This window comes from Passer domesticus, chromosome Z (assembly GCF_036417665.1).
Source record: "Passer domesticus isolate bPasDom1 chromosome Z, bPasDom1.hap1, whole genome shotgun sequence".
In the NCBI taxonomy this organism is placed as follows: domain Eukaryota; kingdom Metazoa; phylum Chordata; class Aves; order Passeriformes; family Passeridae; genus Passer; species Passer domesticus.
The window spans coordinates 23,870,096-23,894,095 of record NC_087512.1 but is presented as its reverse complement, the minus strand read 5'-3'; the positions used below and the strand labels follow the sequence as shown (position 1 = coordinate 23,894,095).

At 38.1% G+C, this 24,000-nt stretch overlaps 2 protein-coding genes across 2 annotated transcripts in view; one reads left to right on the top strand and one right to left on the bottom strand.

Moving 5' to 3' along the window:
• The window catches only part of JMY (junction mediating and regulatory protein, p53 cofactor), a 64,287-nt gene extending 58,547 nt beyond the window's left edge, over window positions 1-5,740 (top strand). The window contains exon 11 of the mRNA XM_064403598.1: window positions 383-5,740. The gene's annotated coding sequence lies outside the window, so the exon portion shown is untranslated. The remainder of the gene's footprint in view (window positions 1-382) is intronic.
• Window positions 5,741-8,221: 2,481 nt separating this feature from the next.
• The window catches only part of HOMER1 (homer scaffold protein 1), a 94,442-nt gene continuing 78,663 nt past the window's right edge, over window positions 8,222-24,000 (bottom strand). The window contains exons 8-9 of the mRNA XM_064403599.1: window positions 22,870-22,950; window positions 8,222-17,262 (exon numbers count right to left, since the gene is read on the bottom strand). Coding sequence (XP_064259669.1) covers window positions 17,074-17,262; window positions 22,870-22,950 — 270 coding nt within the window. The 3' untranslated portion in view covers window positions 8,222-17,073. The remainder of the gene's footprint in view (window positions 17,263-22,869; window positions 22,951-24,000) is intronic.

Below are 24,000 nucleotides of genomic sequence, written 5' to 3'. Positions count from 1 at the left end.
AATATCTGCATAATAGTGCACCATAGTACGCTAAGAATACTATAAGTAATGCAGAACCTGAGTTCCTGTCAGTGGTGGACAAAATAACAGGTAACAAGGGAACTTTTGTTCTCTGTAGTCTCCTAATCCAGTATTTTAGGCCTCTTCAAACTCTAATCTGTGTTAACTGCCAATAATACCAGAAGGCAAAAAAAAAAAGACCTGGTCATATGTGTGTTCTGGCTCCAGACTCACTGTGTCATTATCCTGGGAGAAAAGAGAATCTTTGCTCAGTACACACTGCTCAGTATATTGCATGTTGCCTAATATATTGAGAATATCAGAGAATATTTCTACAGCTGTTTAGCTTTTCAAATGTTCCTTTTTCTTTCTTCCCAAACAGGTGCTTGACAGCCACCAACGTGCAAAAAGAAACCCCAGTTGAAGATTACTTTTCTTCTGCATTTCTGAGAATTCAGAGCCAGCAGTTATGACCATCAGTTCCACAGGAGGCTTTCTTTGGCAAAGAAATAGTCTTTGGCAAATAACTCAGTACGTGGAAAAAAATGGCCTGAAATGTTAATTTCAGGTCACTTTTTTCTTTATTTGTTCAGACAAATTCTGGTTTGGGCACAAAGCTAAGTTGTTAAGACATGCATTTTATACTATCAAGAATGCCCAATTCTTAAGCACTTTTTATATTTGCGTTAGTAATGTACGGCCAGTTAAGTGAGGGGGCCATTTTGAGTTGGGAGACCATTTGCTGTTAGAGTAACTTTGGGGTTCCAAACCAGCTGTAAAATGGCCCCTTCACTGCACTGAATATCTCATGTGCTTGAAAATTCAACTAAATGACTCCCTGTAGAGAAGCTTGCTGTGTAGCAATCTGAAATTCCAGAAAGAGAATTCCTAGTTGCACTACAGTAGCTGAAATTCAGTAACATGCAACTAAGACTTTTTTTCTTCTTAGCTTGAAGAAGCATATATCAGTATGAAAAGCAACAAGTGACCACAGCACAATGAGAATTAAGAGTTGAATTCAGAACATATTCAAGAATGTGTTTGTTTCCACCATGATATATTTAGGAAGACATACTGCAGCACCTTTTTAGAAGGTCATGTTTAGTCTGACTTCTTTTTAAAGTAGACATTTTCATGCTTTTTAAAAATATTTAGCTATGCTGAACCAAGTTAGTTATACTTTTATCATTTGTTATAAGAAGCAATATTTTGTAATTTCATACTTAAAAATATTTTTCTCTTTTGGTTTAAAATGGCTTTTGATTAGTCTAAGCAGCCTTCTTTAAAAAATATCAAAGCACTTAAGCATTCTGATAATTGAGTTGTGAAAATCATGCTATTCTTGCTGGTTTTCATTATTCCCTTTAGTGGCTGCGAAAATGTTTGTATTTCATACCCAAAAGCCTACTGGCTGAAAGAAATTTCTTTTGATTCTGACTGTTTTATTTTTAAAGGAAAGCTACAACTTCCTCTGCAGTGAATACTTAGGAATAGTCCTAAACCTCATGACTAATGGCTGCAGGCAGCTACTCTTAGGATACCACAGTACCAAGAGGTATGTCAATACAGAGATACAAGTAGCCTTGTACCACCTAAAAACCTCATGTGGTACTAAAAATCAGCCCGTTAGACTTCTAGGAAAGCTGAATTTCCACTAGTGTTTTGTTTTTACTAGTGTAACATACACTGTGTTTGAGAAATACACAGTCCCTGTCCTTTGTGTTGTGTGGTCCATTCACTGTTCCTCTTTTGACAGATAAACTACTTTATGGGGATCTGGGTTCTTTTAAGTGGAGTTACTCATTGCTGCTGTCGTGTAATGGAACACGTACTGTGTTAACATTTATAACAGGGGATTTCACGTCTTGCCGTTTACTTACAGAGAGCGGAGCAGGAGACCTTACCTTAGCAATAGGCTGTGTAATCTAAAGGAACCTCAGCTCTGGGACCCTTCAGTCTATTGAAGATGTTTTGCTGTGGCTGTCCAAAAATTAAAGCTCTGTCAAACATCTCGAAAGGATTTTCTTAACCATGTTGCCTTACTTATAAAGTTAGTGAACATTGATTTTCAAAGCACCTGTGAGCAGCGTTACTGTAGAATTGTATAGATTTTGCTGTGTTAGTTGCTAGGTCTCTATTTTTCAGCTGTGTGAAACACCTGATACTGGCTTTCCACAGGCCTAAAACTACATGATGCTTTTTTGTCTAAACTTATTCTCCAAATTCTGTGTTAAATGATATGGTTGCAAGCTGTCTGATGCTGTATTCATGCAGCAATAACAGCACTTTAAAGGTTCATCATAATCATGCAACACTGCCTATACCATCAGCTGTTTTGTTCTAATTCGTTTGTATTTTCAGTTACACCACACACTAAAACCAAGGTTATCAAATAAATTTTTGGCTGTTGCACAAAACAGAATTTTGATGTAGAATGATAATACACATTATATATTTCGTCTGAAACTTAGTGCTAAATTAAACAAGCAGCTTTTATGTTCATTTGTTCCTATTTTCCAGCCTGCGGTTTCTTTCCTTGGAGTATGCATACAGAACACTAGCAAAATTTCAAGCCGAGGAAAAATAGTGTAATTTTAAAGTATTTGTACAGTGGTTCCCTTGCACAAAATGTTTGTCTGCAGTTTACCACTGTGTTGTTATCTAAATAGCTCCATGCTGTACTCTACTACAGTTTTCAGATATGTTTGCCATGTGATCTGTCATCTTTGCCTTGAAAATGTGTGCATGATTGATGAAATTACTCTTTTTAATCTGTTTCATATTTAGCTGAAATCTTAGATTTCTGTAGAAGCTTAGTCTCAATAGAAATGGAGTTCTCATATGAGCATGTATTTTATGGGCACACAAAAAGTAGTTGTTACGCTGAGCATAGCAGTATGTATCAGTTCAAAACTGCCATCTGTGTGGAAAATGAATGGGTTATTTTCCTACATCGTGCTCAAAAAAAAACCTGATTTAAATCTTCGTGAGTCACTAGATGTCACAATTTCACATAATTTTCACTTTGATATAAAAGTTGTGAATATGTAGTGTACACAGGCTAATTCATAAAAGGTACCATCCTCTGCCATGTGAAATTTTCCAGTGGGATGGCTACTGCAGAAGCGGGGAAAGTTTAGTACATTTACAAGAAATTTAGGGAAATTATGACAGTCCAGCGTTGAGGTCAGTTCCTCCACAGCTGAGAAAAGCTGTAATAATTGTGTTGGTCCGTGAGAAATCTTGGCAAGCATCATTAAGGAAAAACACGTAAACATGCGCAAGGAAAAAGAGCCTCCATTAAAAGACCTGCCTATTGATATTTTTCATTTTATTGTTGTGGCTGCATTGTTCTGTTGCTAGTTATTTAAGTAGTTTGTCAGCTCTTGAGCTTTTTCTATTTTTAGAAAATTCGTTCTTTTTTCAAATTAGAAGTTTAACTATGGTATAACTGACCCAGTGAAGTAAAGATTTGGGATGCATAATGTTTATTGTACAAATGCTTATGTAAGGACTGAAAAACCTTTTATGAGTGGGAACAAGAAACTAAATACTCCATTTCTGCTAAAATAACCAAAATCTAAGGTAAACAGCAATAGTCTTGTTCAGAAATTGAATTTGTATCAACAAGAATTTCATGTTCTCATTCATGGAGGTTCCAGATCTTTTACAAATGACCAATAGTCTTACTCACTTTACTGTATTTCCATGTTAGTTATCTGTCTAGGGTAGATGAAGGCTTTTTTTTTTTTTATTCTTTGAACATCACTTCTAAGTTTTGCCTGGTTTTGTTTATTGGTTGTTTTTTTTTTAATCTGACAGTCTGCATTCTACACCAGACACTTGTAAAATAAATTAGTATGATTATATATTGTGTACTTTTGTGACTGAATTGGGGATAGAACTCAACATACTTCACTACATTATTTGTAAAGAACCATTTTGAGTATAAGCACTATATTCTGTATTGTTTAATAATAAAGTAGTGATAGATGCATTATTGGAGATGCAACTTATTGAGAAGAGGAGGCAGAAACATTATTGGTTTATGTTACCCTTATTCCGTTTGTTGCACTGAATTTCAGGAGTGTAATTTGTAAATCAAGTTTGCTCATGCATGTAATCAGATTTTATTTTCATTGTAATGCTTATGTGATTAAATTACCTGGATGTATTTCTGGTAATGATTTCATAAGCATGAACAATGTGTTGTTGATGTTTCGCATTACAGCATTAATGTTAAGAACAAGCAAAGCTTCTTGCAAAGAAAAGGAGTAACAGAAGCACCTTACTGGGAGAGCATGTTGCATGATTTCAGTCCTCTTGGAGTTGACAGACAGTAGGTCATCCTAAACGTGACTGCAAATTGCTCTTTGGTGTAATAAGCACATCAACGTACTGCTATCAATGCTATCAACACAATGGCTGTTTTTAACCTATAAGTATACTGTAATTTAAGTTTTCCTACAAAGTGAATTTATATTTAATTGCTGCCTAATACATAAATACTTAGAATTTCTAGGAGGGTCAAGGGAGGGATGGCGGGCATGCCAGTATATTTGTGGGTGGGGCTGTTGCATATATGGGTCTTTGTACTTCCCATTCAGTTTGACTGTTAATCCAAAACTCACAGCTCTGGATTTGTTGAATCTGCAACCTGACATTTAGGTATTTTTATTGTGATTCAGGACTTCTATATTCTGTGGCTCAGAGCTTCAGAATTTGACAGAAAAGGTCATCTTTCCATTCTCAAATGTGAATGCTTTGTACCTCTAACATGGAAAATGACCAAGCAATGAATTTTATTCTCCTGAGTTTTTAATATTAATGTGTAGAGCATTATCTAAAGCTTGTTAACCAGTAGTGTGACCATTGAAAACAAGTAGAAAGGATGAAGACCATTTTGGTGCATATAGTCCAAACTCTGCAGAGATTTTATTCCAGAGACTGTCAACTATCCAGGAATTAGTTTGCCATAAACTGGCTTGATTTTCAGAGTATACACATAGTTTTGACTTCTGAATTGGTAAATAGGTGTTGGGCATTGGGGATATTCACTTAACATCTTCCAGCGTGTTGTTGCTGTTGCTGTATGTTTCAAACTTCATTTTAAGTGTATACCAACTCGTCATCATGAAAGGAAAGCTAAAGAAATATAGATGGCTGCAAGTTGTCTTACATGAATGAAACCAGTGAAGCTTAATGAAACTAACTTCTTTGTTAAGCTTGTAGAATAAATAAGAAATAATGAAAACAAATTTTCCATTCACTAGCTTGGTGCAATATTATCATTAGACTAAGACACTACTAGCACATTGTGCTTGGCTTTAAGAAAGTTCTTTAATTCCATTATATTCAAAAGGACATATTAAATGCATATTTTATTGTAAACAACTCTGCAAATTTACTATGCCTGAAAATGCTCAAAGTTATTAAGTATTAAGCACAAGTATGTTTAAAAAAAGAGTTTAATAACTAAACAAAAGATTTCTAGCAATACCTAGAAACTAAAAAAAAGTTCTAATTGTCTGCTTCTTGGTCTTTTTTCTTTAGTGCAGCTTTTCTGCAGTGCAAGTTTATTGCTGTGTATTTCATGGGGTTTTATTATCATGATTCAGAAATATAAACCTGTACGAAAAGTACTGCATTCACCTTATTGTACATGCAATGTAACATCATACTCACAGTTTTGGTGCTTTAAAATTATTCCTCTTTTCTTTATTAAAGGATATTTATTTGATCACTGTCTTGGTTTTAACTTTGATTATGTACTAGCATTAAAAAAATATTTTTGGTACATTTTGGTTCCCACAAAAAGACATTTCAGATCTAATTCATCTCAGCTCCCATTGGTATCCTTACAACTCCTCAATGGAGTTGTAAGAATAATGACTTTCTCTGTCATGGTTTAATGGTAGGTGGTTGCATCTAAGCTGTGTTGCAGCATGGAATATTGGTATTTGTAAACGAAGCCACATTTACAATTAAAGTATTACAGAAGAACCTTGCTTTTAAATTGTGCTGGGTAGTTGTGTGTAGTTACAAATCACACCCACTTTCCATCTCTTGATGAAAAGACAGAAACACTATGAAAAAGGGTGAAAGTTTAAATACAGAAATGTTAAGAGCTTAGCACCCTTATTACACCTGCCATGTCCTTAACTGGAATTCCTAGGGTGTGGAAGTTCTTCCTTTTATTGCTCTAGCCTTTTTGTATTACTATTTATGTAGATCAGATCTTGCAAAAGAAGTATCTTTATATTGTATCTCTTTTCCCTTTTGCTTCTATGTTTTTGGTGTAGTGCAGGTAGGTTCTGTTTCTAGCTGGTTCCTTAACATAAGGAAACAAAAAACCAGTGTATTTCTGGAACAGGAACTTTTTAGTGCCATCAAGAGAAAACAAGAAAAAGAACATTTTAAAGAGCAACATTAAACTGACTTTGTATTTGTAGTGCAAATCTGCATTGCAACATGTCCTGTACAAAATTCAAAGCTGTCTGGCTTTGGTTTCCTAGTGGTGTGTTCCATGCCAGGTAATAATGACTCTTAATTTTGGGTTATGGCAGAACATGTAGAACAAGTAGGAAATGTGTTTTGAAATAATCAGTTCTTTGATCATTGCTGACTTGAGAGAATTCTGAGAGTTAAATTTGTGTCTGAGCTCTGTTCCTAAAGTTCTGGCAGTTTGTGACCTTTATAACTCGCTACAGTATCCATACAGGTTGGAAGTGAATTTAGTGTATGCATCAGGATTGCATATGAATGATATTATCTATAGGCAGATTTAAAAGGCAGTGGTATGCCATGCAGAATAAAGCTTCTTGTTTGTACAACACAGAAGATGAAAGTACCATCTTTTTCCGCCCCCCTGCTTGTTACATGTCAGATGTTAATCAAAGGTATGTTGTAAATAAATACTCAGTGGGCCACAGTGCCTCTGAAATGGTATGTGCAGGGTTTGCCTCTGTTCCACCTCGTAATACTCAACAGAGGCAGTAGATACAAGGGAAAGAAGTAAAAATGGAAGGTGTATTTTGCAGATGTTGTTTTCCAAAACCTATTAACTGTTCCTTTTCTCAGCAGTTCTTAGTGCTGCTTCCCATCACAGGGAGAAGCCCATTTTATAAGTTTCATTCTTCCTGCAATTGGAGGGAGCTTAGAGGAATCCTGGACTGCCACAGTATCTGAATCTTGGGATCAGCAAGCTATCAGCATGTCACTGCCACCACTGCAGCTGGAGCTTTATGCTCAAGTCACAGATCACTGTCTAAATCTACCATTACAGAGTTGTGCCACTGTGTTTTTACCTTTTGTAAAGGAAGGTTTTAATGTCCATAAAAAATGGATAAAATGGGGTCTTAAACCTTAGATGTACCATGTCAGCCATTTAACTGTTACAGGCATCACTTTGCTTACACAAACTGCCCTTCAGCAGAAAACCATCCCAGAGGTGTTCCCAAGAAGCTACAGCATCATCACTGTGCAACCTACCTTGCTCACAGAAGTGCTGCAAGTCTCTGTCCAAATCTCCATCCTGCAGAACTGATCCCACAGAGAAGTGTTTCTGCCCTTTCCCCCTTTGCAGTAAGATTCTCAGTCTCTTATTAGTTTCTCTAAACTTTATGCAAATCTTCACCACACTCATGCTCACTGTCAGATTTTCATCAGCTTAAAAACAGCACATCTCCCTTGAACTGTTGCCTCCACAGGAAGGGCTGGTGGATAAAAACAGTCACAGATTACTCTGTGCTGTTAAAGCTGCTGCCTGTGTTCTTGCTGGGGTTCGCTCATCATTAAGCCACCAAAACTTTGGGAAAAAAAGAACCTAAACCAAAACAGAAGTTATAGTCACATTCACACTGTATCTGCTGTCTTACCCCTTTATTCCTATCGTAGTTTTGTGCTGTTTGTGGGATGTTTGTTGGAGATACTTGTGCCACAGGCAAATCATCTGTGTTGCTTTCTTGTCACTCTTTCCTCACCGTGGAATGCAGCAGCCTTCTTTACTTCTCTGAGACGTCTCACTATACCCCACACTGCTTACATAAAACTAAGCACATTCACAGGCTTTCAAACATAAGTCACTGTTTACTTCATTCTTTCATCTTAACAACTTTTCTAATTGGCATCACATTCCCTCTGTACATGACTGTTTAAAAGGCAGGAATAAGGAGGATTGAAGAATCATGCAATTCATACAAAGCACTTATATTAACTATACTTTTTCTTCCTCAGTACTTTATTTTAATCCCATTCAATTTCAGTAAGAGTGTAACTGAGTTTTTAGCATACAAAATCATCAGTGCAAGCTCAAACTGCCATGCATGTTAAAAGCACAATTTAAACACCAGTAACAGACATTTATGAATCAACTTCTTTTGAAGCACCATAAAAGAATGGCCATTTCCCCCCCGCCGCACCATGCACTTGGCTGTGAGTAAAAATGACTGTTGGAGTGGATAAAGTCCTGTGAAAACAAATAATCAATGTGACAGAGAAACCAGTGCAAACTGCTCTTGGTTTCTAATGACATGTTGAAAAAAAAAAGGCATTTTAAATTTGCATTATAAAATAATATAGTAACAAAAAAGAAGAAAAAAAGCACACATCCTATACTTCTGTTGATGGCATACATGTATTTTTGTCATGGTTTCCTAAAGATTTATGCTGCTGAAAAGTCTTCTCTTAATAGCAAACTAAGTTGAAACATAAGGTCCATTCTTCTCCTGCCCAGCACCACTGTAGGAGGAAATTTATTTCCCCTACTTTATGATAGTGTTTTATGTGTCCCCTGACACACCCATACCTTGCTGTGTCACTCAGCTCTAAGTCAAACTGCTCAGTGAGTCAGGCTGTTGGCTTTTGTGAGGTCTGACCATTCATGGGCCATTCCATGGGCCAGCAGATGGTCAAAACCCAGTGATACTTGGAGGGTGCCTACTATCATTCAGCCATTCTGGAAAAGAATGCAGAGGAGTGCAGAAATTGTCCCCAGTCAAAGGTTCTATTAAAGCAAATCTCTCTTTAAGAGATCATGTTTGTCACTCTTTTTTTTTTTAAAAAAAAGTCTACTTGGGCTATGTATTCAGGGAAAGCATGAGCCACATAGTGCCTACCAGGGCATGCTTTGCTTAATTGGTGTACAAAATAACATGCATTATATTTAAATACTCAAAACCAGTTACATTTCCAAGTTAGTGCTATGTCCCATTTTGCAGAACACCCCAACCCTTCAAGTATTCAGCTTTTAATCTCTGTTTGCAGTAAGAAACTTTGAACAGAAACTTTGTGTCCCAGACAGCATTTGTTGAGACTGCGCTGTCAGCCATCTGGGATAAACCTGGGTTCTGCTCCCAGCCATTAGCTGCCTGAGATAACTACAGAATCCCTGCCTTTTGAGGCCCGGATGAATGAATCTGCTGCAGTCCTTGGTGGATACTCAAGGTTGCAGGGATGCTTCTGGATAAGGAAGTGCTTGGTACTGTCAGTAGTACCAGCTTGGCTAAGTGATTGAATGCAAACTTTAGCTTCTGCTCCCCAGTGGAAGGAGCCTAGCTGTTCCCCAAGAGGACACTACTTCTGTTAACCCATCAATGTGTCATTGCAATAGCAAGCTGTGATGTTTCAGTTAAAAACAAAACTTACCCTGAAATACTGTAAATTAGAATTTCTTCACTTAAATCTTGGTCAAGACCTTCCAGCTGATGAAGGCCTGATCCCTTGACGTGCCACTGTCACCAGCTAACTATTTTCCAAGTAGCTGCATGCCAGCATTTATGCCGTATAAGACCCAGCACTGTGCTTGTGGGAGCTGTGGAGGTCACTTTACCACTTGTAATGGCCCCCTCTTCTGGTGCAGCCCCTGCAGCCCCTCAAAAGAGAGACTTGAAATGTTATGGCAAATTCCACAGCCACCTAGCAGCTCTTGTTGAGCTGTAAAACTGGCCTCAAGGCTGGTGAACCTGTTTGTTCTTATCCTGTAAGTGAACCATCCTCATTGCCAGGTTCAGGGAGCCGATTCCGTGTTCAGCAGTTCCAGTGCAGTTGCTTGCTCAGTCAGTGCTGTGCTCTGTGAGGCCTTATTCCCTTCTGGATTTTAGATACCTATGTCCATGTCACAGCTTCAACACTGCAGTTTGGCCCAAGTGTCAAAATTCTTTTAAACCCCTCTGAAACAACATCACTGTTGGCGACCTGCCCAACCTGTTAATCAGGACTAAGTCCCATAGCTGGATTTCCCAGCCTGACTCAGGTACAGAAAACTGCTCTTGTCTTTGTATTTGTTCTCTCATGGAGATTTCCAATGTTGCTATAATTCATTTGCAAAAGACCTGTCAGTTATACTAGCTGATGACAGAAATCCTCTAGCTTGATGGGAACTTCTGCTGCCAATCCCAACACGTTTTTGCATTTTGACTTGAGGAGTTACATGTGCCCTGTAGGTATTTTCTATTTGTGCAATACAGTTATCATCACTGGTGAAGAGCAGGAAAACTCATGTCTTCTGAAAATACTCACACTGATGTCTTTTAGACAGGTCTGATTCAAGGTACTTTCTAGTAGCATACCTCAGTAATGCTTGTTTAGAAGATCCCCAATGCTTCCTCACTGAGGCTGAGATGTTCATGCACAACAGTCAGTACCTCATTCCCACAGGTATCTCTTGTGTGAGTGGGTTTTGGGCTTTTTTGGGTTACTGATGTCCCTGCTGGGAGCTTGACACTGAATATTTATGTTTCTCATTTCATAAGCAGTTTAGGACTTATATTGACTATGGTTTGGTTGTTCCATGTTATGCAAGAGAAAAGAACACAGAACAAAAGGAAAAATGCAAGAAATAGAAGATAATGAAAGTTTTGACTGGTAGGTTCAAATGGTAACAATAACCACCTCAAATAAAGCTTTCATAATTTCTTTTCAAAGAGGTGGGGAAAAGCAGCTTATATCAAATCTACATATTACTCTTCTTCTTTAAGATATACAGAATGAAATTTCCCCTTTTCTCCCCCTGCAAGCAAAACTCTGAATGTGCAAAATGCTCTGGAGCAAAAGGGCTCCAGACTGGTAATGACAGAGCTACAATTCTGAAGCAGCAGCTTCTGAACAAAGGACAGCAAGCACTCCTGGGTTGCTTCTGGGACAGACAGCAAGTGCAGCTGGCAGGGTGTAGCAGTGTGGCCGTGCAGCAGGAACTAGATGCAGGATGCTCGCACAAAATACTACTTGAGGCACTCAGCTACGTACTTCTACACTGGCTCCTCTCACTAAGTGGAAGTTGAAGAGAGCTGCACCTTACACTGATAGATTTCTGGTTCTCATTGCTGTAGATTCCTGAGAAACAAAACTGCTGGAATTATAAAAATAACCATATATATTCAGATGTGAAGAAAGAATTAGATTTAATGTTAAAATTTCCATCCAGAGGTAAGGGCTATGATCTTTCTCCTGTAGGCAAGTACAAGGTCATTTTGCTTCAAATTTCTTTTGTTTAGAGACAATTCCACCGAACATTTAACAAAATATAAGCCAGACTCAGAGAATTTCAAAGGCCTTGTTCACTCTCTGCAAGTATCTGTATGACCATATTTAATTCAACAGGAGGAAATCCATACACACAGATTATATTTACACATACCTTGTCAAGTGTAGCTCTTCCTCTCCCCTTAGCACCTGGATGCATGGTATTGTTTGTGAAGGTCCTTAGTTCTGCCCTCCTTCTTGATCTAGTGGGAAAAAATCCTTCTTCTTCAAGAATTACCACAGTCACAGAAATGCAAATTCTCTTGCAAGAAAATGTCTATGTTGCTATTCTCAATTTAATGGAAGCAAAAGCACCTGACACACTGCTGGATCCATGCAGTGAGATGAGGCTTGTGTGAGAGCAGATGAGAATTCCCAAAGCAGGGAACATGGTTGGAAATTACTTCCAAGTTAAAAGAAAGAAAAACCACCAAATTCGGCTCAGAATTCCATGACACAATCATCATAGGAACTGATGACAGCAGAAAACAGGGAGCACTGATGGCTATACTGGTGTCAAACCTCTAGAGTAATGAAGGTAAAAGACAGAAAGGACATGGGGTTTGCAGACTGTCAGGACTTCATGAAGTGTTCATGAAACACACCCCCAGTGCTGACCTTGGGAAGTCTCTAGCAATCAAGAGTGGGCAAGCCGGTGTGCTCAATGTCAGCGTGATGTGAGCACCTAAGGAAAGTGAGATCCTTTCAGGTGGTTTGTCATTCCCTATGCAAATCCTTCTCACCTATTTTACAGCTACACAAGGGTTCCACACTAGGGAATCTTTTTGAAATTGTGTTTCCCTCACCCACCCCAAATTTACAACACCTTTGATAGTTACTTTCCTTCCAATTTTTTGAAGTATTTTTCAAAATCCTTTCCTTTATCTGAAAATACTAAGGATTGCCAGATATATCATTGCAGCTGAGCTCTGCTTATGCAAGACCCAGCAATAAGGGGGAAAGTAGGTATATTGTGTTTCTTTGGTCCTATTATGAGCTGCCAGCAGTGCAGAAGCAGAACTGGCCACTACAGGTCCCTGAGAGGCTGTGGCAGGCAAGCTATGAGACCCCTTATGGTGTGAAAAGCCCCTTATGTCTATAGTATCTAGAGGTATTGTGACATTAGACTCACACCTGCTTCCTGGCTAGGCATGGCCAGAAGAGTGGACATGAACTGAACTGACTCTGGGATCTAACTCAAAACTCCGCTCATTGTTCCAAAACGTTTAACAAAACAGGGAAAATTCATCTATCTTGTCTGAAGTAAGTGGAGTAAAACAGGGAACTAAGGCTGCTAAGCAAAACCATAGATTTCAAATAATGTGTGTTATTCCATGATATGGTCTCTGCTTAGCACTGTTCAGAGGTAGTGCACAAATGCAGCATTACTAAGAAAATGTAAACAAGACAGTTTGAACATTGCTTAGCAGAGTCAGGTCCATTTTCTGAAAAAGAAACCCCAGTGTATACGTGCCACTTAACTGGCATGTTCAGTTACTGAGGCTGAACTATGCACATTGGGATGGAGTTTCTTGATGGTATTTTTTTAATTGTCTTCTGACATCTAGATCTAATCTCTAATTAGATCTATCTTTGGCCTTAAGGTTTTTGCAACTAACCAAGTTAAGTGCTTTTACTGATATCTGCAGCTCTGCAGAGAATTAAGGGCTGCAAGAGTTTTCTATTCCTCTCTCCATGCAGTATTTCTGAAAAATGGCTTTGATTTTGACTTTTGAATGCAGTGTTCACAGAATGCTGTTCAGCAGCCACTTCAGTACAGAACATATAAGATGATAGAATGAAATGAGGTTTAGCTTCTTACTGAAGGCAAACCTGAAGTTAATCCCCAACTGGTAGAAAAATGAGCAGAAATCAGAAACCTTTCACAACTGAGAACTGAAAAGACATATCCCAAAACATTAATCTTTAATTGATGCATTTTTAATTCTAGGGTTTTCTTTAAAGGAATTATCTTGGGAATGCCACCGATACCGTTAAATGATAATTATTTGTGTAACAACTGGTTTAGCCCTTTATTTATTTATTTATTTCTATTTTACCTGAAAATGTATTTTCTTAGAGACATTATAACCGCATTTCTGCATTATCAGTTCATTTTGTTCTCCTCTTTCCTGGATATATTGGCCAGGAAAAGGAACTTCCAGTCATCTATAATGGACAGTTTCATTCACATTTTTTACTTTGTCCACATAGAAAAATGCAATTTCTGGATCATTGAGGCATATGGATTATGAACAATACACTCCAAAAACTAGCTATCCAGACGGGGATATACTTACAAAAAAATTTTATGTCAAAGTCAGGATTTCACAACATAACACACTAATGCAAAATCCAGTAGCACCTGAAAGATTAAGGTAGCTGCTGCTATCACTTGCACATACTTGAAAAAGATTTAAGGAAAAAAAAAAAAGTCATACATTCTCCAGAGAATAGCAAGTGTATTTCAAAATAAAAAACGGTGGGTTCAATTTCTTTTTTCTCTCTCTCTCTCTTTTTTTTTTTTTGGTTTTTTTTTGTTTGTTTGTTTGTTTGGGGTTTTTTTAGGGTTTTTTTTGTTCTATTTCTGTATTTCTGTGAGGCTTATGGTAATTCTTTTGTTGGCTTCTTTTTTTTTTTTTTTTTTTCCCCAAGACTGTAGTTGCCATGTAAATTTATACACAAAGTAACTGCTCTCCCCTCCAGTACAAGTTCATGGTCATGTTTTCAGGCTATAGTACTGAACACCGTTTTCTTGTATACATATTCCCATAGTTTCATTAAAGATAGATACAATGTACAGTACTTGTGTCTGGGACAGTAATGTTTCAAATGGCAAAACCTTCACCTTAAAACATAAGTGAAGAGGCTACAGTAGGTATAGCCATCTAAGTATGAACTTTAGATCACAATTTCTAAACACTTGCCTACTGTACATAAGCATTAAAAATAGTCTTAGACATAGGATTTTATTTATATGTGCACGTATGTCCACCTCATCCCATATTTATGTTTGGCAACTATTTGGGAATTCAAAGGTGCAGCCCTCAGTAATTGTATTATTTAAAAAAAAAGAAATGAAGCTTATCTCTACTCTATGAGAAAAAGAAATTCTCAAATATCAATTTCCAATTTTAAATTTAATTTCAATAGGAAAATATTAAAAATGTGCACATCTAAATTTTTCCATGTTCTGTATATACATATGTGTGTGTACGTATACATAGAAATGCTCATGTACCACACATATTCACAAAATTTAAGTGGAAATATTTCTGTCCACTATTTTCCCCACACATATGACATCATATCTTTAAAAATGTCAATAATAATATCATTAAAAATAATATTACATTTATTCCATCATTATGTTTTTTTATTCTTTCTTCATCTTTATTATGTCCACTGAGCATTAACAGGCCAAATTCTCCTTACACTTCCACGGATGTTATGCCAACGGAATGTTGCTGACATCACATCAAGGACACATCTGGTTTACAGCAGCACAAGTGACAGGAGAATCAGGCCCAAATATCCCCAGGAAAATTAAAAACTGGCTGTATCTGCTCATATGGACCTGATGAAGATATATACACACTACTGTCTAAAATCCCCTGAATGATTAACATGTAGCTCACCACAAAGTTTTCAACCAGTAGCACAATGAAACAAGCTCCCCCCACCCCTTTAATAAATGTGAGAAAATACCCTAAAAAATATGGAGAAAGCGTAAACATTGTGTATATTACATACCATATAATACAAGACAGTTTTAGCATTTAACCTAAGCCACTTCCCTGACTAGTCAGGGAGACCTGATAAATCACCAGTTAATGGAAAAGAAAAAGGTATTCTAGAAATAAAGCATGTCTTTCCAATATAAATGACAATCTGCGTGTATTATATGGTACATACACACAGTACATACATGAAATCAAACTTATCTTTTCTAGTTTTGAATATCAGTCTCTAAGTGAAGAAAACTGTGTTCTACAAATTGAATAAGCAGCTAGAGTTCATGTTTAACATTCAAATTAATTTGGGGAGCAAACAAAGGTTCGTGCATCTTTCAACTCTGAGGTCTGACATTCATTCATACATTTTAAAAAAGCCCTCTTCAGCATTACAAGCAATTTATGGCAAGAATGCACTGTGATGCAAGACACATGACAATTGCCTTACCTTTCAAAGAGTTGGGTTTTTTAAATAAATCTATTATATAAAGAAATATGTTTGCCAAAAGTCTGTTAAAATTACATCAAAACAACTTTAAAACCTGCTTACTGAGGATAATTAAATTCAATGTCCTGTTTTTAAACACTTAGTTAACAGTTCAGAATATTGCCTGGTGTAGTTTGGATAAAGATGTGATATGAAGACCCATAAAAGAGTAAACATGTCTTCAGTTCAATTTGCTATGACAACAAAACTTCAAGAAAAAACTTCTAGCCTTTTTGGCCAGACACGCTCAGTGTACGAGCAATCCCTTGCGGTACCTCTGTGCTCCTAATGAGTCTGTAACAGAACAAGGCTCCCCAAAGCCATTATTCACAGAACCTCTATTTCATGTCACAATCTGAAAAAGTCTCCTCCAGAACAGATTAACAGCAAATTGAACACTCAATATAAGTATCAAGGCCAGAAAACAAAAACCTGGCCATTCCTTGTTATGTGTGCAGGTCAAATTTAAAATGTTAAGTTTACATTTAAAATTCTCAGTGGATTTGGGCTTATTTTTTTTTGGCCTGCGGGACTCACCTTCTATCACTGGTTGGCTTCAAAATTTAGTTAAGTGGAAGATACTACCTCACTGTAATTACATGGAATTCATATGAAAAACTAAACCTTACATTGGACAATATTGTAGAACACCAAAGTAAGCTCCATAAAGAAATACGGTATCTTCCAGTATATATGTATAGCTATAAAAAAACCAAAAAAGCCAACCAGCCAACTAACCCCAAAAAAACAAAAAGGAAGAAGTTTATACAAGCAATTATAGTAAATTTGTTTCAATTAAAGATGCAACTCTCTCTCATTCCTGGCAAGAATAAATTTGTTCCGGCACTGCTTCTCCACAGTGCAACATATCCTGAGAAATTATTAAGAACAAAATACAGGGCTGTCATCACTAAGTTCTTGCACAAAACACAGCATTTAAATATTTTAAATAAAACAGCCAATATTTTAAATAAAATAGACAGATGCCTATATTGTATCTGTCACAAAATGGGATGTGTCCTGGGACACTGCTAATTCTTCCATCATTGATAATTAGAAAAGGATTGCACTCAATTATTGTTAATATTTTTCAAGTTATCTGTGGCCAATAATGTAAAAGGAGGTAATTTGTAATTCAAGTTTTTTGTTAGTTATTTTTTTCTTAAACTGGCTACAAGCTAAATTTTACAGTGAATTACAAGTCAAATTTAAAACAATCCCTCTCAGAGGAGCATTTTCTAATTTTGTGCAACTTTGATGCAGAGCCCAACACAGTCCTATGAAGAGAGACAGTGCATCTTTAAGCTGATTGGCACTGAAATCCCATTTTCTTTAACTGCACTCTATTAGCTTGGCCAAGTTATCTCGTAATTCTGTTAGTTCAAATATTTTTCCATCAAGAATTTCTAAAAGGGTCTTCAAGTTATTGCGAAAAGCTTCTTGCTCATTCTGACTTTTCTCCAGACGTTGCTCTAGATCAGACAGCTGTCCTTCCAGGTCTTTGTTTCGAATTTCTACTTCCTTCAGAGAAAATACACAACATATTAATGTGTTGTCTGCAAACAGAAAGCCATCTAACGTCCTCTTGGTACTCGTGTGCTATTTTTGGCAACTGCGTTTTAAAATTATTTGTAACCCTTTATAGTTTTCAGTAAGTCAAAAGCAGAACCTGAATTGTTACTACGATTGCATATGTATTGCCACTTCCTCCATTTTTTCCATAATTATCTGAAGGACTGAACTTTTGGAGAGGAACAAACTTTAGTCAGTGAACAGATGATACACTTATTCAGGTGTGTTATCACTTCTATCATTTAGAAATGTACTGCCTAACGAAAACACCTTCTCAGAGTTTACTTACATTCAAGTATGCCCTGATTTAGACTACATGATTTGCTCAAGGACACAGTTCTCCATCAAAAGTTCTCATGCAAAAACCCATCCAGAACACTGCTTTAGAGACAGAGGAGCACCACCTTGTTCCCATCCCATAAACGGGATTTGCACTCTGAAAGTTAAGACAGGAACATAACCGGGCCCAGGTGGATGTCAAGGCGACTGTAACAAAAGTAAACCAGGAGGTGCAGGCTGCACATGGCCTCGCTGCACAGCACCCACCTGCGGAGCAGGGACAATGGCAGAGCCACCACTGCTGTGCGGACGTGCCGCTCCCACGCACGGGGCAAGATGAACAGCGGCACGTCGGACACAGCCCAGGGGCTGGGACCCTGGGCAAGCTCAGTTCTCACCCACCAGGAGAAGCCCTTGGCATCTGCCCTGGAACTCCTCGCAGCTCCAGCTTGCACATGATGGGTGACAATGCCCACAGACAGTGCAAAACAGGTGCCCTCTCTTCAATCAAATCACAGGTGATTCAGTCACCTGGGTCTGGAATAGCATATTGTTCTTTGTTCCATTCATTGCACACCTAATAAATTAACGCTAAGGTTTGTAATTTCAGTTACAAAAATAATTTTCAAAGGCAGCACAGAGACATTGTGTTTAGTACACCATTCACCCTGTACAGCCATCTCTGGAAAAGTGCATAATTAATTCATATTATGTATGGTAACGTGTTTTTCAACACTTCCTCCCTTTACAGTGGTTTTGTGTCACAAAGCTTTAACATGCCTGCTCTGAGATTTTACTACAACTAGTTTTACAAACAGGAAGGGAGATCTGGCAGCAGTCGATCGCAGCATGAACTACTCCTCTTTCAGCCCTCCAACTCTCTCACTGGTTTTGGTGTGATTCTTCTGTCTCCCTCAAGGCTAAGAAATATATTCATGTTTACACTGGAGAAATCTCAGCTAACCATAGAAAACAACTTGACCTATACAGAAAATGTACTGGGTCATTCAAGACTAACAGGTATGTAATGGCAGCCCTGTGTCAAAGCCTGAGAAAGGTATCCACTTGTGAGGGGTCTGATGGCAGCGTCGATTGGGTGCTGCATCCCTGGCCACAGCAGGGATGGGGTGACATGGCCAGTGCTCAGCTTCAGCTCCCAGCCTGTGAACTCTGCAGCAGTGCAGAGTTCTGGGCCCCCCAGCAGTGCTGCAGGACATTCACTGCCTCATAGCTGTGGCTGCTTGTGGAGCCAAGGGTTACCTCCCAGCTAAACTGAAGGCCTCCCTTACTTCTTGTCTGCAAATGAGCAAGTAAAAAACTATGGAGTTTTCAGCACCAGTCCTGAACAGCCAGCACACCTGTGAGAGCAGGAATTACCTCTTACTGCCAGGGTCCAGAGAAGAATTAATTTGTTTAGCACTGAATAATTTAGTTGCCAAAGTGCCAAAATAAACTAACTGGATAGCACACTTGTAGAAATTATACAAATAAAATGCATACATGCTTATACAGTGAATAACTACCTCACTGCTGCTACAAATGAAGACAGCTGGTTATAACCCAGTCATAACTTGTAAAGGCTCTTCTTCATTGAGTGTACTCCTGCCTTCCAAGCCAAGCACTTACAAGTACTACCTGATGTAGTGATTGCACAGGTTCAAGACCCTCTGAGGGCCAAGTGTTTACAGTATAGGACATAAAAGTGAAATCCAAGGTCCTCTCAGCTTTGCCAGAGTGACACAGTCCTTTCTTTAGCTCACAGAAAACTGATTGCTGTTTTCCAGTATTTGCCCATTCTGTCATTGCTTCTCTCCTAGTCACCAAATTTGTGTGCTCTAGGAAGTCTTCTTGCCACTACTCTTACCTCAAAGATAATTAATTCCTACAAGCAAGCAAGCAAGCCATTGATGAAATAGACCACTTTGGGACAAATCTACAGAAACTTATATGGCTTTACATTGTGATATCTGGGCTTGACTAGAGAATTCTGTCAGCCTGTATCTAGCACTGAAGAACACCTTTCAGGCCCTTCTCACACAGTTTTAATGAAATATTCCAGAAGATGCTGCTTTTATTTTCTGGAAAATGCTATTTCTTAAATTTACATTTGACCCTTATGCATATTTATCCTAAATTAATATTAATGAATTCTGCAACGCTATTGCATTTTAAGTTCATGTCCAGCTCATGTGCAGTTTCCTGTTTCAAATCAGTCAACCTCAAAACTTGCTTCTTGATTGGAAGAGGTGGATTACATGTAATGTAATCTATTCCCCTAACTGTGCCATTTCCCTTTACTGGCAGCTGACCTCACCCAACAATGAACTGACTCTTTGGTACATTCAGGCCCTTTTCAGAACGTATTTTGCGCTTTGATTTTTTACTTTTGTTTTTTTCAAGCACTTCTTTCACCAGATGTAATAATTTCTCATATTGTTTTCTCTTGCAGAAAAAATAAATTATTATTAGTTATGTTTGTTATTTGCACCGTAACAATCTTTTGCAAAATTCAGTGCAAGGTTTGGAATAAAATATTGAAACCATACACAACAGCTATATTTAGAAATCAGCCATATTAATAAAGATATTCTGACCTACTGTGAAAGTCACACTGATCATGACTCACTGATATGAATTTTCTACATTACTAATGGAATTAGGACCCCAATACTTAAACTTCATGACAACATGTTGTTCTTCACTAGAGTTTTTCAATGACTGATACATAAACAACTCCTGATATGAATGTGTCATAAATACAATACACCTTGAAATACTAATTTCTTTGTATAGCATTTTTCATAGAGGATTTTTGCCAAAATATTTTAAAGTTACGCAATCCACTTGCAAAGCACAAGAGGGAAAAATAAACCACAAGAACAAAGAGGGAGAGAAACAGATACAAACCCTGGAGAGGCTCACTCTGAAAATAAATTATGAGTCAGGTAAGTGAACATATATGAGACAATGTGAAGCTACAGCAAATGATGTGACTGATGTAGGGTGAAGTGGGTCAGAGAACACAAGTGTAATCAAAGCAGGACAATTACAGCAAAGCACAGACTCAAGATGTTTTTCTTGGGCAGGGTCAGGGCAGTAATTAAGTTTAAGCTTAATAAAGGTACCTTTAAACTCAGATCCTCAGTGATCCTTTAAATTTAATTGAATAAAACCATATAGACCCATTTCCAGAAACAGATCACTTAAAATGTGACACATGGACATTTATACAAAATATATCCATTTGATGATTACACGACCACAGAATCATAAAATGGATGAAGTTAGAAGGGCCCTTAAAACAACCCAACAAAGGGTTTCAATCCTTTGTCATGGGCTGGAACCCTCTCCTCTAGATAAGGTTGCTCAAAGCACCATCCAGCCTAGCCTGGGACATTTCCAGCGGTGGGGCATCCGTAACTTTTTTGGGTAACCTGAAGCAGTGCCTCACCACTGTCACCACGTAGCATTTCATCCTAGTATCTAATCTGAACCTACATTCTTTCAGATTGAAAGAATTACTCCTTGTCCTATCACTGAAGTTCCTGATGAACAGTCCCTCCCTGGCTCCCCTGTAGGCCACTTTCAGATACTGAAAGGTTGCTATGAGGTCTCCATGCAACCTTCTCTTCTCCAGGTTGAATAGCCCACATTTTCTCAGCCTCTCTTCATAGGGAAGGTGCTCCAGTCCTCTTATCAGCTTCATGGCCTCCTCTGTCCTTCCTGTGCTGGGCCCCAGAGCTGCTGCAGCCCTGCAGGTGGGGTCTCAGCAGAGCAGAGCAGAGGGGCAGAATCCCCTCCCTGGCCCTGCTGCCCACCCTGCTCTGGATGCAGCCCAGCACACGTGTGGCTCTCTGGGCTGGGAGCACACACTGCTGGTTAGTGTTGAATTTTTCATCTACCATCAGCCCCAAGTCCTTCTTTGCAGGGCTGCCCTCAATCACTTACACATAAATATACCAAAATGGAACTATTGACTTTATAAGGTAAAATTTGAATAAAAATATGCCATTTTCTAATCTTTCATCTCTTAGTAGTCTCATCATTCTGCTTGCTAAGGATAATTCTGGCTCACTGCTACTTTTCATATGATCATACAATGAAATTACTGCATTTGCTATTGCTGGAACAATTTCCGACTCTCATTACAATGTCTCTTTTAGTCTCTCACCTAAATGCCTTTTCAGATTAAAACTTGTACATTTAGCCTAAAGCCAGTAACAATTTTTGGAACAGGCAAGATCAGGTGTACTCAAAACACTCTTTAAATACTATTTAAAGTAATAACAGACTTTGTACAAACAAGTTGACGTAAGAAGGGGGAAAATGAATAAACTCATTTTGATCCTTAGTGTTTTATTCTGTAGGTTAAAATTTGATTCATAGAGGTTCCAATTCATGTCACACATTTCAAAGAATACCTGCCTAATGATTCTTAAGCTATGGCTGTGATCTGATGGGGCTTGCTTTCAGCATGCTAAGCCATAGAACCAAGAGAATCCCCTTTCAGCTCTTTAGGGTTGGAACTATTTAATGCCTGAGTTTCCAGTTCTTTCAAAACTCTGAAGGCTGAACCCAGAGTGTAATCCACATAAGCTTTTGGTCATTCAAGGGGCAGATGTGACAAGGAATGTGGCTATGTGCTGGCTGGTCAGTGCAGTGACAGACAGGAAAGAGCTCAGACAGAGCATGGGAGGATGCTCCTAACGAGAGAATGTAATTCCAGCAGCCTCAGGTATCTGGCATTACACACAGTAAGAAACAACTTCTAAAAAAACAAAAAAAGCACAATGTTTCTAAATAATTCCAAGAAAATGTAGAAAGTGTGGTTTTAAAGCCTGTACTACACAAGAGCACTTTAACCCTTGCTTTCTCAGGGCATGTTTAAAAGCTGAACACAAAGTCATCCCAGGCTGATGACCACCGACAGATTGTTTCAGTGGCATGCAGAAACTATGGAAAGACACTGCTGGGAAAATGAGACCAGAACTGTCCAGGACATGCATCAGGGAAGGATGTTTGCCAACCTGAGAGTACTCTGTGGACTCATAAAAGCAATATGGATGTGTTTCCTCAGATAAAAATAGTTATTTAGAGCAGGTAGAAATTTTGATACAAATTCCTAAGGGTCATCCCAACCCAGCACTTCGAGGGCAGTCTAACTTACACGTTCATCTGGCACATTCAGTGAATATAGCACAAGTTGCACATGCAAACTGCTCACTTGCTGATAATTTTTCCTTTTTCTCTAAATTAAGATGATACACTACAGCTCACCTGTAACTTCTGGGTCAGAGAATCCCTCTGAGCCTGGAGCTCTCTGGCATTTTCAATTTCTTGTTTCAATCCTTCTATTTCCTAAGGGAGAAGAAACAACCTTGCTAGCAGTCTGTTACCTGGCTTGGCCTTGGTGCTGGTAATCTGGCTCCTGCTTCTTCTTCTGAGAGAGTCATCGCAACAACACCAACACTGGCAGGTGGCTACTGCCCATCAGAGAACATGAAGTGTAAGCCCTGCTCCCAATACTCCTGAATCACAGTCCCAAAACAGCAACTCCATTGTGAATGAGCAAAAGACATAAGCATTTTCTTTTGTAAAAGTCCAAGTTTTCCTCTCAAAGAGACATGAAATAATTTTTGCCCAAAAAATTAAGAAAACAAATTTAAAAATTAATTAATTAATTTTTAAAATGTAATTAAACCCCCAATTATAATTTAAATTCTATTAGAATCTACTTTTCTCCACTTTTTCAAGAAAAAAAAAATCAAATTTTCAAATGTAAACTGCTTGTTATTTCACCAGCATCAGGGCTGAACATCAAAACCTGCCTGTTTTGATTGACTTCTGTAAAAAGAGAATTTAAAAGAAATGGCATCTTTAATTTAGCAATTAGAAAATAATGAGATATACAATAAGAAATATAGATGAAATAATGAACAGAAGAGAAACCTGTTCTTAGCTCACTTCCAGAGAAAAGAATACTGAACAAACTAAAACTAAAGGTGAACAAAACTAAAAGGTATCAAACTTAAAACTATTAAGTACTCTTGTCCAGATGGGCATATTCACCTCCCAGAACTCCTTTTGGCAAGATTGCTTTGTAGGAAACAACTCAGCATAATTCAAAAGCAAACGATTTCCGCAACAAAACGGGAAACATTACCCAGCTGACCCTAATCCATTTAAGTAGGAGGGAGTTTCGAAAAGGCTTCATTCCATTTTGAGAGGATATTCTGTAATGATTGTGCCTCTCCTGCATCCTCCTTGGAAATACCTCACAGCACTGAGGGAAGGGTTGGCAAGACATACTGCCCCTCCAAGCACACACGCCAGTGCCCACACTCTCTTACATGTGGCAAATAATTCTTTCTGTGCAGCTGCTTCCATCTCCTTTTTCCATCCATATAA